We start from the raw sequence: 18,590 nt of genomic DNA on the forward strand, positions 1-18,590 counted from the left end.
GTGTGACAGGGGGCGGCGCCCCAACTCCCCAATCGGCCCTGCTCTGAGCCTGACCAGGGGCTGCACTTAGGGATTGGGCCTGCCCTCTGCCACCCGGGAGCAGGCCTAAGCCAGCAGGTCGTTATCTCCCGAGGGGTCCCAGACTGCGAGAGGGCACAGGCCGGGCTGGGGGCCCCCCCCCTCCCCCGCCCCCCGAGTGCACAAATTTTTGTGCACCGGGCCTCTAGTATATATATATATATATGGCAGTGGGTTCAAAGTGAAATAAGATGCAAAGACGGGCTCAGTTCATCTAAAACACCTTCTTTTTTCTCTCTCTCCTTTTCCACCTTCTTCCTCTGGAGGTAACCTTGGTCTGCTCTAGAATTTGAAAGAAGAAAAACCAGAAAAAAATTATAGTCCTTTTGCATTGAATTAAAGAAAAAGCAGCTAGTGCATAATGATGGAAAGGTTAGAACCAAACAACCCCATGTTAGTCAAAACCTGGTAAAAAGGAGAATGAGACAGGTTAACAATAGTAGAGGCTTCCAAATATTAGGCACTGGGTAAGGAATCGCTAACTTGTGTGAATTTTAGCCAATGTTTTCTCCCCTCTGACCTTCAATTTCCTCATCATAAAAATGAGAGCATTGGGTTAAAACAGTTCACAAATGTTTGTCCATTTAAGAATCCGGGAATTGTTAATAAACTAAATTCTCTAGCCTTAACCTAAGAATTTTGACTTAAAGATCTTCCCGGGGCCCAGGAATCTGCATTTTAGCTGAACCCTAAGATGGTCCAATACAGTCCTCCGGGAACAATGCCTGAAAGATTCTGTGTGCTGAGGCATCACCATTACAAAAGGGAAATAGCAGCAATATTAAATACACAGCTTGCAATTTCTTCCTGTTTCTCTTTATGTAGTCCCCTTGTAATGTTTGCAAACAGTTTAAAGTGGGAATTATTTCATAAAAAGAAGTATAATTTCATCTGCATGCAATTCCTTCTGCAGTGAGTGAAATCAAAATTATACATTTATCAGAAAATGGGGCTTACTAGTAGACACAACACAACATTCAAACTAAGAAAAATAATTAACTTGCACTCACAAAGCAAAATGAAAAGTTTCCTCCCCAAGAATCATGATTTATGATGTGGAGTGTAGAGTCTGAGAAACCAAATGTAGAATATTTTCATACGGGGGCGGGGTAAGGGCATGTGCCAGGGGGTAGGAGAGGCCGGGGAAAGGTCAATGGGGAAAAAAAGGAGACATATGTACTACTATTTGTAATACTTTAAACAAGAAAATAAAATTATAAAACACACACACACACACACAAAAAGAATATTTCCATTCTCCCACTGAAAAATGTTTTCGGAGTAGTGATTAGTTAATATGCATGCCTATTTGTTAGCAGGCATTCTCCTGCAGGAAGGATTGTACAAAGACGTGGAGGGAGAGCAGGAGTTGAAACACCCAGCCCTTGGAACAGGAATCTTGTGACACCCCAGGGTAGACACACATTCCCATACATCTGGATAAGGAAGAATTGCACTCTATCTTTTGGGCAACTCCTCTGCCATCTGGCATTTTCAGGCTAATCGTATTTTATTAATAAAAATATCATATTTTTCCTTAGTGGCCAAGATGCATGACTTGAGTGCATGACCACTCAGTGCTTACACTCATTTGTCAGAAGAGTTGAATCCAACTGAAATTATAGCTCTCATGTTTTTCAACCATGAGTTTTTTTGAAATGCAACTACTTCCGTGATTCATTTTACAAAGTTCTCCCGCCATCATTCTCCCTGAGCGTGGAATCTGTTTCAAATTTAGGTTTACAAGAAGTACCAGAGCTTTGATGGTTCCATATTTATTAAGTGAAGATCAAAGGCTCTCTTTGCTTTTTTCAGTCTTTTACATCTGCAAGGGATGACATAACATTTCAGATGACAGTATTTCTTTCCACCAAAGAATTCCACATGAGAAGGCCTTCATTTTCAAGCACTTATTTCTTCCTAAGCTGAAACATCTCCAAATTATAAGCATGCTGCCATCACACATGGAATTTCATTCATTTATATTTCCAGAACACCAGGAAGCTAACACACCACTCTTTATTGCCACCAGATACTGCTCTGTCCCTTTTCTTCCCACAAAGCCCTTTACCTAGGAAGACTGGCTTCAGGGATTATAAATCAAAAGTTACCTTCCTGAGTAGATCTTGCATGGGAGATGGCTTTTTGTTGTTTTGTGTTGTTTCTGTCTGACAAAGAAAGGATCATCAACATATTAACAAGTAGATCATATATGCAGAGAAATATATGAAACAAGTCCCAAATATATGAAGACCTAAAAATCAGTGAGAAAGGACAAAGAACCCAATAGAAAAGAGGGCAAAATATTGGAATGGACAATCACACAATAAGGATCCCAAATGATTAATAAATGTGAAAGGATACTCAAACTCATCAGTAATCAGGAAAATACAAAGTAAAGCAACAAAATACTATTTAACTCTGATCATAATGGCAACGATAAAGTTCAATGAAATTTCGTGTAGGCCAGGATATAGAGAAGCAGAAATTTGAGTGAGCTGCCAAACACTGTAAATTGGCACTAAACCTCTTGGAGAGCAATTGGCAATACCTTTGAAAAGTACATAGGCCCTGACTCAGCAATTCTATTTCTAGGAATATATCCTAGAGAATCTGCCTTTACCCACAGGGGAATACAGACAGTGTTGATTGTAAAAGTAATAATAACTGCTTGTAATAAACACTGAGAAAAAGCAAATAGCCATCAGGTTGGTAAGGGGAAAGTAAATTTTGGTACTGTTCAATGATGAAATCTATACAGGAGTTAAGATAGGTAAGTCTATATTGACATAGATTAGAAAATGACTAAAAAAGCAAATTGTAGAACATTATGTACTATTTATAATATTAATTAAATATATTTAAAGTTATACAAGTCAGTATTATTTATTATTAAATGTATGTATATAGTAAAAGTTCAAAAAAATAAAATAAACTCTAAATTCCTGACTATAGTTGTCCCTGGGGAAGATAAAAAAGGGGTAATGGGACTGAAAGAAGGTCCATAGGGGAGATACCTGTAATACTATCAACAATAAAAAATATATTTAAAAATATATTACACAAATACAAAGCACCCATATCTTATCTATTATCAAATTACAATGTTTATTTCCCAGAACAGTTTAACTATAGTTAGAAAAATCATTGGTTCTAATATCAATTTCAATACCTCCTCAAACAGAATGTACCTATCAAAAGATCTATATTCATGAAACATGTATTAAAACGACAACCCATACAATAGGACTATCATTCTATAACCCTGAAGCTTAGCAGAAAGAAAAGCTGATGTATAAGTGAATCTTGCCTATGTCACGAATCCATTGAATTGTTTGGATGGATTTGGTCATGAAACTTCTTCGGGTTTGAATTTCCTCAGTGAAAAGTGAGGAGCCTGGGTGAAATGATCTCTAACAACCCTTCCTATCCCAAAAGTCCTCCCTTAATCCAGGGCACTTTCTCTCCTTGTAAACTGATCAAAGCATCAGATGTTGTCTCTTGAGAATGTGATTTCCAGCAAAGGACTTATTTTAAAAAAAAACAAAAAAAAAAAACACACCACTGTAACAAAAAACAGACTCTGTAAAATTCATCATGACGGGATCGGACCTGAATCCAAGGCATAAATTCTTTTAAAAAAATGTGCAATGGCTGCAGAAGGCTAATCAATCACAACATGTTTCTAGAACGTGGTGCAGTTATTTCCTCAGTGCTTCACATCCACTCCTCAGTCACAACAGACCAAATGATTGCTGTAAAAAGTGAACCCTCGTATTAGTGCCTGTTTATTGAGTATGTCGGCACCAAGGGCCCTTCTTTGCTAAGTTACTTTTGCCTGACCAGATTACTGTCCCTTAGCTTGACACATTATTGAGAACTGTTTTGTCCCACATCTTCTATGCTATTTCCAACCTTTTCTGTATAATATGTAATAACATGAATTGGGGTTGAAACTCTCATGGAATACATTTAAGAAGAGTGTGCTATTACCTTTTCTCTTCAGTTCAACTCTTTAACATATAGCACATCCTTTTCCTGCTTAAAGCCACAGTAAGGATGTATCCTTTTCACAGATAAAGTATAATCAGTTGAGTTCCCACATTTTTATTATTATACTAGAGGCCCAGTGCATGGATTCGTGCACTCGTGGGTCCCTTGGCCTGGCCTGTGGGGATGGAGCCAAAACCGGCTCTCTGACATCCCCCAAAGGAATCCATATTGCGAGAGGGCACATGCCAGGCCGAGGGACCCCACGGGTGCATGAATCCATGCACCGGGCCTCTAGAATGCATATAAGATCTTTGATTAATCTCTTCCCATCCTCCCCCCTCCCCTCTGTGATTTATCAGTCTGTTCCATGTTTCCATGCCTGTGGTTTCTGCTCCTGCATTGAGTGTCTTCCCCCTTATGGTCAGTGCATGTCATAGCTACTGGTCAGCCGGTTGGCTGGTCGCTTAGGCTTTTATATATATAGATTTATAAAACTGCTTGTTGATCTTCCCGTTTCTCTGAAGGGGTTAAGAGGGTTGGTTCACCTGATCATCAACATACTCATGTGCCAATACCAGACACCTTAAGACAGATAAGAACCAAATCTCTAATTTCATGTATTTGGCCACCATACAATGCTATGATTAACTCAGGAGTCCAAGATTTTCTGAAAACTTTCTAATATTAAACCACATTAATAACTTTAGATGCACAAACTACTTTTCTTGAAATGAAACTTTTTAGCAAGAAAGTGCTCTTCAACTGAGTTTGACTACAATTAATGAGGACATAGAAAACCTCTGTTCCAGAATGGTAGTATGTATTTTATAATGTATACACAAGCTTTACTGAGTTGCACAGGATGAGAATCTCTGAGAATGTACTTTTCTGGTATGAAAAGTTGAGAACTTTGCAGAACATCACAAAGGCATTTAGGGGACAGGGGCTTTTTTACACTGTCTCCTTCACAGTGCAATCACAATGCTTTTGCACACACATGCTAATAAATGTTCACTAAATTTAATTGGAGAGGTTATATGGAACACTTACAAACAACTCTTGATATAGCATATAAATATTGTATAATACAGTTACATGGTTTCAAAGTCAAGATAGTTTATTCAATGAGGTAGATAAAAATACTCAAAAGAAAAAAGTAAAACATTTTCTGATGAGTCTACATATTATGGACTTATAATGTATATAAATTTATGCAGTCAATGTTTTTATAACTCTTGTCTATTCAAGCTGTTTTCAATGGTTAACATACTTATTAAAGATTTTTATTTAGGCAAAGTAACCACTAAAAAGATATAAAGCAAAATAATTCAATTTATTTCTTAAATGCCTACATATTTACAATCATAAAAATTTTCATGCATAACTTATGAGATACTACACTTTCACAGTTATTAAAAATTAAAAATCTTAGGAAACCTGATTCATTAACTTATGAAGAAATTAATAGCTGGTCATAAAATATCAAGTTACTATTACTAGCTTAAACTTTTATCATAATCATGAACAGCATTTAATCATGAATACCTTCATTTTACTTTTAAACTATGCTTATACTTTTTAGATTAAAATCTCATATTGGGGCAATGAGACTTTACTCCAAATTACAGTCACATATGGAAGGGAGCTTTTAATTCAAGGTTTAATTATGGTCCATAGTACAAAGATATATTTCCAGGAGGGTTACATGATGGATAGCTAGCAAAAGAAATATGCTAGCAGAGTAGTAAATTGCCCACTAAGCATGCACTGAACCAGCAGACTAATCTAAAACATGGTAAGTCCTTGATTATTGCCAGCTTTTCTATAATATTCAGGTTCTCAAAGGTCACTGAATTTTATAATTATCTCCAAACAATTTTCTTCTTGGTCCTTTAAGCTTTGTCTAAATAGTTGAGTATGTTGCCAAGCAACAACACCATCTCCTCTGCTTAATTCTGCTTCTAAAATAACTTCTGTGGCACCAGAAAAATCATGATAGGAGCGAGGAATTTTATCTGTTGGAGGAAAAAAAATAACACTTTGCATTGGAAACTTAAATAACATAAAGAATTTTGGGATGCATTTTATACACTTGTAGGTAAAAATCAACCCTTAAAAAATAAATATAAAAACAAATTATTCTTTATGAAGGAAATGTGTCCTTTGAAACAAATGATTATTCTTCTTCTATCTGTTTCAAAATAAAAAACATAAGCCCTTCTATTAGAATGAGGTTATACAGGCTTTAATTAATTTTTTTCTGCAATAGTATGAATAACTCTTGGGTATAAAAGACTCAAAACTACATCTCAAATAAGTACAATTACTCTTCAGAGTGTTAAATACACACTTCATGATTAATTCTCTAGTCAAATGCTTACCGCCGGACAGTTCTACTTGTGCTGTATCAGATCGCAGTTTCCACTGTACTGTTCCAGTCTGAAAGGTTTGACTACTTGTTCTAATGGTAATGCTATCTAGTTTTAGGCCAACTGATCCACACTCAAACTTCCAGGAAATATGAGCATGAGATGATCCTTCCTTTCGGGCTAAATACACCTACAAAGTAGGAGGAAAAAAAGGAATTGTCAGAAAAGATGAAATAGTGTAGAAAACACATATAGTCAAAGTCTTATTTTCACAGGGTACTATGTACAAATGGTTATTACAAACCTAATTTTTCCCACTGAAAACATTTTTACTACTAACATTTAAAAATTTTTATTAGCAGTTTTTCCTATAGTATCTTAGAAAGATATTATTTGAATACAAGTAGCCCAACAAGTATAGCCCTAAAGGGCTGCATGCTAACCAAATTTTGGTAAGTCATATTCTTTTTTTTTTTAAATATATTTTATTGATTTTTTACAGAGAGAAAGGGAGAGGGATAGAGAGTTAGAAACATTGATCAGCTGCCTCCTGCACACAAACATATTCTTTTAGAAATGTCAAATCTACTTCTCAGGGGCCATATAAAACACATCTGCATGAAAATCCTACTCCATGTCTTTAGTCATCAAGTGAAAATCACTGCTAGCATTCTATTGATATTCTATTCATTTTGGCAATTTATGGATATTTTTCTTCCAGATCAAATATGTCAGTTAATTTAATTTAAAAGTTTTTAAAATCAGTGAGCTGGAGATTATAAAACAACTAAATAATCACCCTCCAAGGAAAATGATTTGAACTCCTCAGACTATCCTCTAATAAAAGGGTAATATGCAAATCGACTGAACGGCAGAACAACCGGTCTCTATGATGCGCACGGACCACCAGGGGGCAGCCACTCAACGCAGGAGTTGCCCCCAGCCCACAGGCCCCGATCACCTGATGGGGGCCTGCTGGCCAACCTCTCAGTCCCTTCCCTCAGCTAGCAGGCTCTGATCGCCCAATGGGGAACAGGAAACCGGGGATGGGTGGTGGTGGACGCAGGCAGTGCCAGGCCAAGGCCCCCACCCTGACAGTCACCCCACACACAGACGGCGACCCGTGGTGGGGGGCCAGGCCAGCAAGCGGGCGGGAATGGCCAACCTCTCGGTTTCTCCCGACTGACAGGCTCAGCTCGCCCAATGGTGAATAGGGAACTGGGGGTGGGGCCGGCTGCCAGCAGCTGGGGAAGATGGCCCTGATCGCAGGCCAGGCCTAGGGACCATACCCATGCACGAATTTCGTGCGCCAGGCCTAAAGTATGTGTATAATCAATTGTTCTGGATGGCAAACCTAGATGTATGTAACTGTCAACTGTCCCACTGAAGTTCAGGGCAGCCTCACTATAACATCCTCTAATGCTCACGTGTTCCTACAGCTCCTCTCATAGCTATTTGTAAGGAGAACCTGGGGCTCAGGCTTGCACCATGCTTCCTGGGAGTCATTAATTTCACCTGTTCTAAACTACTGGCTATTCATAGCTTAATTACTCCTTCAAAGAAGTGGCTAGTAATGACATTATCTGGAAAAGATGAGCCAAACAACAGGGTTACAGGAAGAAAGAGGGTTGTAAAGAACTAAAAAACTGGGGGAAAGCAATCTTAATACAGAAATACATTCAAATTCATATCTTGGTAAGTACTTCCATGTAATAGATTTTCAGGGCTCAGTAGTTTTAAATGTCCCCTCAAAAGTGTGGGTATAAAATACGATAGGCTGAAGTCAGCCTAATTTCAAATTTCTAGCTTACCCCAAGAACTGTCTTCATTATACCATGTGGCTCTGGGCCAGAATTGTGGTTTTAACTGTCACAGGAGGTTTATAATAGTTGTTGAACATATGTGAGAGGACTGCCTGTTCTAAGACTTACATTTTTTAACCCTGAGGTCATCAGCTTTTAAGAGTCTAAACAGTTAAAGGATAAAATGGATCATCATTGAATTCTTAAATGCTTAAACAGTCAAACACATTGTGAGCAAATAAAAGGTCCCAGGCTAAAGAAACGGTATATGCAGATAAAAGACCCTATTTATATTGAAACTTCGTATTATCTTTTTCACATAATACAGTCTGTCTGGAGCATTTTAACCAATTTATTTTAACTCAGCATTTTTAGAGGTGCCAGGGGGTTATCAAGAATATGCATACTTAGTTTGGTAATTTGAAATGCACCAAAACAATAGGATTTACATAAACCTCCAAATGTGGTCCTATGTGTTAATACCAACAGAATGAATAATTTTAATTTATTTAGAATATATTATGCTTTCAAATATTCAATTTTTTTTGTTGAGACCCTCCCTCCCAAAGCATATTTTTTTGTAACTCTTGTGTGTTCCTAACTTTTTGAAGTTATTTTAGACAACTTTTGCCTGTTGTCTTTTTAAATTCATAGGTGTCATTATTATGTATAGTTCTATATGCTCGTTTGTGCAATTTATGGGACTACTGAGAGGTGAGTGCTGCTACCCCTATTTTAGCAGCAGTGGTATTACAGATGGCATGGAGCTTTCCCCTGCAGACTGAAATCTATCTAGCACCCCAAAGCGACCCACCCTTGCCCCTCTTTGGCATCTGTAAGGACATGCAGGCGCATCACAACCTGTGGGCAGGAACAAGACTATGTGTCTGTGACTTAAGGTCTAAGTTATACAACGTACACAAATGAAACTGCTCTTTGGGTTGTGTCTAACCACTACTTTCAAGACTGTCAGCTTTTTTAGGTAGATCACATTCTACAGAAGATCTTCACTTACAGATTTTCGAATTACTACATGCCAGGCTGGTCTGCTGGTTACTATGGATTCCTGGAGGCTCAGTTTGTACTACACTATTTGAAGTTGTTCTCTAGTGTGCTCTTAGAGTTATTCTTCTGCTTAGGCTGCTAGGATTAACTCTAAGTTCACTGTACAGCAGACATTCCTACAGATATCCAGCAGAGCAGCTGTATTTCAAGAGATTTTAATTTAATGCTGGTAAATTGGTATTGTTCATGAACCTTATTTTGGGTTATTCCATTTCATCACAGAAATCAAACATGAGTCACTACCAGTATCCACTGTAATCTCTCTATACTATGCTTCTGATTTTCTGGAATTTCCTCTGGATCACTCGTGTGATCACATCCTTTCCTTGCCTGAACTTTCATGGATTCTTATTACATTACTGCAAGGTAATCAAAGTCCCTGGGACCTGACAACTGTTTACCTCTCTATTCTCATTTCTCACTATTCTGCTCCATATTCCCTACTACTTATTCGTCCCTAGATATCAGGTGTTTCTCTCCTCAGCGCTTATGCACATGCTCCTTCTCGTGTACCCAAACACCCTCCTCTTCCACATCCTGTCCTTACACGAGAAACTCTCCTTTGGCCCTGGACGGCTCAGGGGAGGGACTATGGGAGGTTGGCTGTGGGAGCGCACTGACCACCAGGGGGCAGTTCCTGCATTGAGTGTCTGCCCCCTGGTGGTCAGTGAGCATCATAGCAACCAGTCGAGTGGTCGTTCGGTCAACTGGTCGTAATGGTCACTTAGGCTTTTATATATATAGACTGGTTTTAGATGTACAGCATAGTGATCAGATATTTGTATAATTTACAAAGTAACCCTCCCAATAAATCTATTACCCACCTGGAACCGGACATAGTTAATACAATGTTAATGATTATATTTCCTAGGCTGTACTTTACATCCCCGTGACAATTTTGTAACTATCAATTTGTATTTAATACCTTTCCTTTGACTATTTCTCAAGCCTATTCTTCACCACACCTTTCCTCCATAATCCCCTGGAATCTAGACAGATCACATGCAGCCTGCTCTTGTGTATTTAGAACAGACTTTTATTCTCTCAAAGAGGTAGCCTCCCAGGAGCACAGGGACTCACTGCATTGTACTACTCAGCAGGTACATTCTTCAGTGATGTGTGAATTTGAAAGGAATATAAAAAGCTAAGTCAGGGACACTTTTTAGGAGGCAAGCAATAACAAGTGATGTTAATAGATTCCCAAACCAGTCTCCCTGCATCTGCCTGGTCCCTTCAAAAATGTTCTCACCCTAACCGGTTTGGTTCAGTGGATAGAGCGTCGGCCTGCAGACTGGAGGGTCCCAGGTTCGATTCTGATCAAGGGCATGTACTTTGGTTGTGGGCACATTCCTAGTAAGGAGTCTGCAGGAGGCAGGTGAATTGATGTTTCTCACTCTCTATCCCTCTCCCTTCCTCTCTGTAAAAAATCAGTAAAATATATATTTTTTAAGATGTTCTCTGTGCGGTCGCCATAAATACTTTTTAAAAACCCTGATTACTAAATGCTCTCAGGGCAAGAAATAGCTCAAGTGCCTTCCTCTCTGGTCTCGCCTTGTACTGTGCTACCCCCTGCTCTTTGCTTGTAGCTGCCCTGCCCTCTGCCCTCTCCACAGAACTTTCTTTCCTTTCCTTTCTATTAGATTAATTTGGCTTAAGCCTACTCCCTCCAGTCCTAGCTAACTGGATTCATTTCTCCCTTTATTGACTTACTACACTGTGTACCTCTTCATGACATTTTTTTCAACAAATACGTGTGAGAAGAGATTATTTGTCTCTCACCTACTAGATTATAAATATTACCTGGGCAGAGACCTTGTCTTTTTCTACTCATTTTTGTACTACTCTCAGTATTCATATATTTATCATAGTATCTGATATATAAAACATGTTTATAGTAAAGTTTGGTGAATGTAAGAAAGAATGATTGAGTGTATTTGGCATACATTTTATATCACCTTAGGGCTGTGTAGACCACCACAATAAACCCTGTCTTCATTCAGACTGTGTCCCTTGGCTATTCTTAGATACTTTGCATTTTTGAGCAAATTTTCACTCTGTTGCTAGAGTCATTATAGCACTTTTTGATGTATGGCATTATGTCAAGAATTAATTCCTTGCATCATTCAGCAAACATGCACATTGTCAGACATTGCATATGGCACTTTGGATATAATGTTAAGAGGCAATCGTCAAGGGGAGCATAGACTAGTGTAGGAGAAAGACACATGGGCCAACTGTTTAGATTAGTAAGATTAGTGATACTGGTGGTCAGTGCGCTGCCACAGCCAACCTTCTGCAGCTGGCCAATCTTGGCCCTGATCGCCACCTGTCAGGCCAAAGGACCCCACCAATGCACAAATTCGTGCACCGGGCCTCTAGTATAAAATAATATTGAATATCAACTATAATTGGCACATAAAATGTTAAATTAAAAAAATAAAAGAAATAGTCTTCTATTTAGTAGAGCTAGAGAATCCCTAACTGGGGACATGCTAGTACATAACTAAAAATGCTAATTTAGAGGGAAAATTAAGTTTTAGTGGAAATATATTACTTCTGAGTTATTAGTCTCTATAGTTAAGATTCTAATATTTTTCTTCATTGGGCACTAAATACTATAACTGAGAACTGATTCATTCAACTTCTAAAAAGATGCCCTTCATAAAAGCATATCAAGGCATAAACTTGAGTAGGAGCCTGTTTTTCATGTAATGGTCTTTGCATCTCATTTACATTACTTAAATCTTTTTATACAATACAGCCTCTCTGGCCACAGCCTCTTCCCTTCCCTTACAAACACCTACTCATCCTTCAGCGTCCGGCTCAAATGCTGCCTGCTCTGTGGAGCTTTGCCCAATTCCCACAGCCAGAGCTAATTACTCCCTCCTCGGTGTCTCCATGGCAATGTGTTGATATCCTTATTATAGCACTCTTCATCGTGGTTAAGATGGCTGTTTATGCTTCGGTTTCCCGTTAGACTGTGAGAGCAGACACCGTACCTCCCATCTTTTTTTCCGTGTAGCTGACAACAATGCCTAGCACAACAGGCATTCAGTAAATGTTTGCTGATGAACCAATGAGTAACTAAGGAAGAAATATGCCATACGACAGACCTGTTTCTCAGCACGTCACATCTTGTGCAACACAGCATTGTTTCCTCTACCATTACTTTCTCCATTTGCACTGCTGGTTAGGAAGAATGGCATGCTAGACTAGTTTAGTCCTTGAATAAAAACATATCTATTCTATCCTGCTTTCTGTTCAGAAAATATTTTTGGCTAAGGATAGTCTCCCAGGAGTTGTTCAGTGCCCTCATCAACTATATAATCGATTACAGATTCATATTCAAATACAGATTCATATCTTGAAATTTTAAACTTTATATTTCATTTTATAGGCCCTTCTTTGACTAAAGAAGGAAGTTCCTAAATCTGCAATTTTAATAAAGCTATAAGCTATTCTTGGTTTAATACAAAAAGATCACCAAGATAAGTTTTAAAATAAAAACTTATGATTAGAAAAAAAGCAGGGACCTCATCTCTGCATGCCTTCTGTACTCTGATTACTGCCTACAACAATGATAAGCATAGAGTAGATGCTGTTACTCTTTAATCTATCCAAGGTCTTACAAGTGAACAATTCCCTTCCCATTCAAACATTTGTCATGTTAACTTTAAAAACTCCCTATAAGTTCATTAACTCCTATGAAAATATATCAGTAACATGGTTAGATCTAGTGAGGTCATTTGAATAACTCTGAGTTTATTTTTGGTGCTTGTCTAAGGGGTAGGGCAGACTAAAAGCAAAGCCTCTTACTTGTTACAGATAATGGGACAACAATATACAAGTTGGCATATGGGAACTACTATAGTCCTAGCAATCCATTCCTTTATTCTTTAAGACAGAGTAGAAATAACTACTATTACTGCTCAACCATTCATATTGTTATGCAATGAAGGTGTATTAAATGGTTAGCTCTTGGGACTTTGAACTACATGCTATATTCCATTATAGTCCACCTTAGCAGGCTATCAATACATACTTGTGAAGAAGTTAAATAACAATATACTTTATATATTTATGCAAAAATTAGTCACATGGATTGGTCATTTACTTGATTATTTTTCCCAATGAAAGCATTAAATTCAACCTCTAATGAAAACACTTCCTTGTTATAAATGCACAAATTTCTTATGATCTCTTGATTAAATGTTGGGAACACAATTTTCTTTTACAGGTTTAAGGAATACTAAAAGTAATTTTGACGTATCAGTTTTTACATAATGCACAACTGAAAAATGAAACCAATCTATATGTTTAAACAACGACAAAGGTTTTAAACAGTTTCCTGCATTAGGTTACCATGTTCCAGTCTGTTTCAACTTTTCTGAATATGGATTCCATTTTCCATACACCATTTTCCCATCCAGAAATGGTTTGATTATTATTTGAAACTCGAACATAATGATCTTTCACAATATTATAACAAAGGTGAAGCTGTTTAGAAATCTTCTCATTTTCAGAGGGGATGAACATGGCTTCCTTTTTCTTAAAAAGGAAAACAGAATTAGTTTTTCAAGGTAATGAAAGACTATAGATTGTATATGTATATGGGGAGTGAGAGAGAGAGGAAAGGAAAGAGGGAGATTGCTATGTATAATGCTAAGAAATTCCTTCAATATGAAAATGAAAAATTAGTGCCATTAAAAATTCAGAAAATATTTTATAGGTTAAACATGATCAGTATAATGTTGATATAGCACAACTGCTACAAGACAGAAAATGAGAAGTATAAATAATAACTACAAGTTATATTTTTGTGATTTTGTAAGCTCACCTAAATTCATTTATTTTTCTTCATTTCTACCATAATCATTTTCTTACTGGACTAGTATAACTGTCTCTTGAAATTAACTCCCAGCTTTCAAGTTTTATTTCTCCTGTTCAAGCTTCACAAAGTAATGAAAGTGATTTTTTTAAAATGTACATTGTGATGTTATTTCCTTGCTTAACTCACTCCACTGACTTCCACTGTACTGCAACTCTAAACCTTTACCAAGGGTTACAGGACCCTGCATGATCTGTCACCTGCCTACTTCTCCAACCAGATCTCATGTTACTCTGCCCTTTGTCTCTATGCTCTCACCATATTACTTTTCCTTTAGTTCCTCAAAAAGATCCAGTTCGTTTCTGCCCCAGTGCCTTGACACATACTGTTTCCACTGTCTGGAATGCTGTTCTTTCTACTTCCCATATCTTTGATTCTCTCTCATCCTTCAAGCCTAAACCTAAAGCCATTTCATCAGAGTGTCCTTTCCTGGTAACCCTAAGGTAGGAGAGTGAAACAATCGATGCAGACCACTGCTCTAGTCTGTGTTAATGTCTTAATACAGTATTTACTAATCATTCAGGATATGCTTTTTTTGTTCAGCATTGGGTATTAGGTATTAAACAATATAAAACTTTGAATGTACAAGAATCACTAAAAATATATATCTTAGAAAAGGAAAGAAAAAAATAATTACATGTGTATTTGTAATCACTGTCAGAATTACAAAACAGTAACATTGCATGTATAAATAAGATAATTCCCTAGTAGAACCTATGACTATTACTGTCAAAAAAGTAAAATAAAAGCAGTTTATTCTTCTTAGATATTGGTATCATAAGTTAGTGTATTCGCTTCAAAGCAAGCATGTAACAACAAAGATATTTCAGAATCGACATAGCCAAATGGAAATAAAATTTAAAGTAGCAGTATCTATATTTTACAAGGACAACTAATTGCAAAAGGGAAAAGAAAAATATATGTTACTGAACATACAATGCAACTGAACAAACAATCTGGAGTAAGAATGACATTAATATTTCATGAAATCTTTTAATCTAAGATTAAGATGAAACTATTCTTTCCAGAAATCACAGGATATCACCAACTTATTTCGAGGTCTAGTTCCAAAAATTTTTAGGACTGACATTTTTCAATTTACTTTTAAAATAAACATCTATTTCTAAAGAGGAAAATGACATTTTTAAATCCATGGCTCTAATACGGTCTTCAGTAATAGAGAAATTTTTAAAAATTTTCAAAAGGGGAAACAATCTGAGCATATGATCCAATTCATATTTTTAAAGTTTAATCAACTTATATGCCATACAAGAGGAAGCACACCCATCCATAAAAAGAAAAAGAAATGAAGACCTAAATAATATCAATGTTTTAAATTGAGCACAGCTGTGAATTAAATTAGCTCTTTTAAACTGGCTTCATTTACATTTATACTTATAACTTGCACTGCATCAGCAGTGATTTGAATGATTTGTTGAATTTAGATCTTGTAATTCTATGGCTGAGCCAACACTTCCAACTGCCTGCTAAAGATTCTGGATAAATTAACAAGCAAACAAAGTTACTGAAGATAATTCACTCCCTTTAGACATATTTCTTTATTGGAGAAATGAGTTGTAAATTTAGAAAAAGTAGATATAAAACTTTAATTAGTTTAGAATTGTCGATATTGATATCGTGCTGGGTTATTTTCCTTTCAAGCACTTTTCATTACATTATCACCTTAGACCTTCATATAAAATACTTTATAAGAATATATTTATTAAAAAGTAAATAAAATATTTTATAGTGAGTCAACTTTAAACTCCCTAAGGGAAAGGGACAGTCTATTGTACTTTCTTCATGTTTATTACAGAGCTTTTCACCTACCCTCTAATTATAGACATTATATTTCCATTGTTCATTATTTAATTTTGGAAGATTAATCAAGAGATATCTTAAAATAAGTTTGACAATATAATAGCAATCACAACAGCAGCAATAATTTCTAGCCAATACCAGATATATGCAAGTCTATTTCTTATTCTGGTTGGTGATTACATGGGTGCTCAATTTGTAAAAATCTGTTCAGCTGTACACTTACAATTTGTGCATTTTTCTGTATATATTTCAGTAAAAGTTATACTATACTCAAATTTATGAAAAATAAATAGAAAAATCCTAATTTAAAATGTTTTGCTAACTCTCTTGTATGTGACTAGACTATGTCAATCAATCATCGGTTTCAGTTTTTAATAATTAAGCTGAAAAGTTAATTGAAAAGTCATGGCCAATGCATTTTTTCAGTAAGTAAAGAGCACAGTATAAGAAGCAGGAAAGTGAGATTATCATGCTATAATGAATTAAATACCTCTAGACCCATTTCACCTCGGGCTACTCTCCAAGCCACTGACCCAGATATTCTTCCACCAAGTTCTCCAGGTTTAGGGGTCTTGGGAGAAATAAATTCAACAAGCTCCACAATGATCCTCTGGAGAAGTTCTTTTCTTCTGTTTTCTGACAAAGACATTTGCCTCTACAATACATGTTTTAAAAAAGTCATTAAGATTAGGAAAATGTGGAAGCCCAACTCTAAGTAAGAATATACTTAAGACATGTATTTTAAGGGAATCTTAAAAGAAGCAACAAACTTTATTTTCATATGTATAATTATTTGGAAAATAAAATGAACACTAGAAAGTTCAAAGTAATTTTTAAAACCTTAGGTAAAGAGATCATTTTATACCCACATCCAACGCTGCATGACCTTTAATATCCTAGATTTAAAATGAAGATACCAACCTCTATTTTTGGCCCCAGTAAACTACTTGTGTCAGATCAACTGTCCCATTGAGAAAGTTAGAAAAGGGGGAACACATACACACAGACACATACAAAAACCTGTTTGAATGCAATAGAAAACTACCAACGTAGCCAGACTGAAGAAGATCCCAAGAGAAGTAAATTGAAGTGAACCAATACTGTGCCACTTGCCCAGCCAGTGTGGCTCAGTGGTTGAGCATCGACCTATGAACCAGGAGGTCATGGTTCGATTCTCGGTCAGGGCACATGCCCAGGTTTCGGGCTTGATCCCCAGTGTGGGGCGTGCAGGAGGTAGCCAATCAATGATTCTCTCTCATCATTGATGTTTCTATCTTTCGCTCCCTCTCCTTTCCTCTGAAATCAATAAAAAAAATTAAAAAATACTGTGTTACTTTTCCCTTCCAGGAATTTGCTAATTATTAACTGAAACGAGGAGGAGGGGCCAAGAAACCAAGCACAAAATGAAGGCTAAAGCGCTGAAAAACAAAGAATTTTTAGCAGAAACAAAGTGCTGGCGAGTAAATAATTGGAGATCAGAGCCTTCCAAGGTGAAGGGATCTAGTAAATACTCCAGGTTTTCAGCTTGGCATCTCTGAAGGACTACACATTAAAGGTGAAATTCCACAGAGATTGAAAAGCTCACTTTCAACGTCAATCATGATTGCATTAAGGTGATCCACTCCTATTCTAATTGCCTTCCAATAGCGCATAGAAAAAAAAATTCATACAAGTCTATAGTTAAAAAAATTTCCATACTACCAAAAGGGTATAAAGTAAAAACTTAATCTTCCCTCTTGAACCACCAGGTTTTCTCGGAAGCAGTCATTGTTAACAATTTCCTGTGTCTTGTTTTAGAAATTTCTATACTTGAACAAGTGTGTGTGTGTGTGTGTGTGTGTGTGTGTGTGTGTGTGTATGTAATTATATTCAAGACACAATTACTTGGATAAATAAAACAACATACTTTTGCCAAGTATTATATATACTAAAATTTTGTTTCACTGAACTTTGAGACATAATGGTTTAATGTAAAAAAGTACAATATTTAAAATAAGCCACCAGAAATTTGAATTAACAAAAAGACATTTAACACATTAAAATATTTTAGCTTACAAAATAATGCCACAACTTTAAAAACCAGCAAATATCCTCTCAAAAATGACAAATGCCCATCACCTACCTGCTTATTAAGTCCATTAATAGTTTCTCGAAGTAATTCTTCTTTAATCAGAGTTCTTCTGGAGATTACCTCTTCATGTTTACAAGAATATCGCCAAGTGACATCAACCACCTCAAATTATAGAATACAAACATGTGACAAGATTACAACCATCAACCTTAAATACCTAGAATGTAATTCTTAAACATAAAATTTTACAAATGCTATCTTTATTCAAGTTCAAAAACCTGTGGAACAAAATCAGAGAATGTGCTTTTTATTCATTTTGTTCAGGCACATGTCCAAGAAAGACTGTGACAAAATGAAGTTTTCCGGACATTTAGGTTTTTTAAAACTGATTTCCAAAAATACAACAAATAAAAAACCTTTTCCATTTTTACTGTATGAAATTTATATTATAGAACTGATTTTTGCAAAAACAATTCAATGGAGAAATAACCTTTTTCAACAAA

General features: G+C 36.5%; 1 protein-coding gene across 2 annotated transcripts in view; it reads right to left on the reverse strand.

Annotated features, from left to right (window-relative positions):
• Positions 1–1,844: 1,844 nt before the first annotated feature.
• NGLY1 (N-glycanase 1) overlaps positions 1,845–18,590 on the reverse strand; it is a 36,937-nt gene continuing 20,191 nt past the window's right edge. The window contains exons 7-12 of one of the 2 annotated variants that reach the window (XM_005856598.2): positions 18,139–18,249; positions 16,507–16,671; positions 13,670–13,855; positions 6,453–6,630; positions 2,190–2,246; positions 1,845–1,903 (exon numbers count right to left, since the gene is read on the reverse strand). In XM_005856598.2, coding sequence (XP_005856660.1) covers positions 1,890–1,903; positions 2,190–2,246; positions 6,453–6,630; positions 13,670–13,855; positions 16,507–16,671; positions 18,139–18,249 — 711 coding nt within the window. In that variant the 3' untranslated portion in view covers positions 1,845–1,889. Of the gene's footprint in view, positions 1,904–2,189; positions 2,247–5,165; positions 6,087–6,452; positions 6,631–13,669; positions 13,856–16,506; positions 16,672–18,138; positions 18,250–18,590 lie in introns of those variants that run through there. The other variant, XM_014537591.1, reaches the window with a different exon arrangement.

Source organism: Myotis brandtii, unplaced genomic scaffold (genome assembly GCF_000412655.1).
Source record: "Myotis brandtii unplaced genomic scaffold, ASM41265v1 scaffold1036, whole genome shotgun sequence".
In the NCBI taxonomy this organism is placed as follows: domain Eukaryota; kingdom Metazoa; phylum Chordata; class Mammalia; order Chiroptera; family Vespertilionidae; genus Myotis; species Myotis brandtii.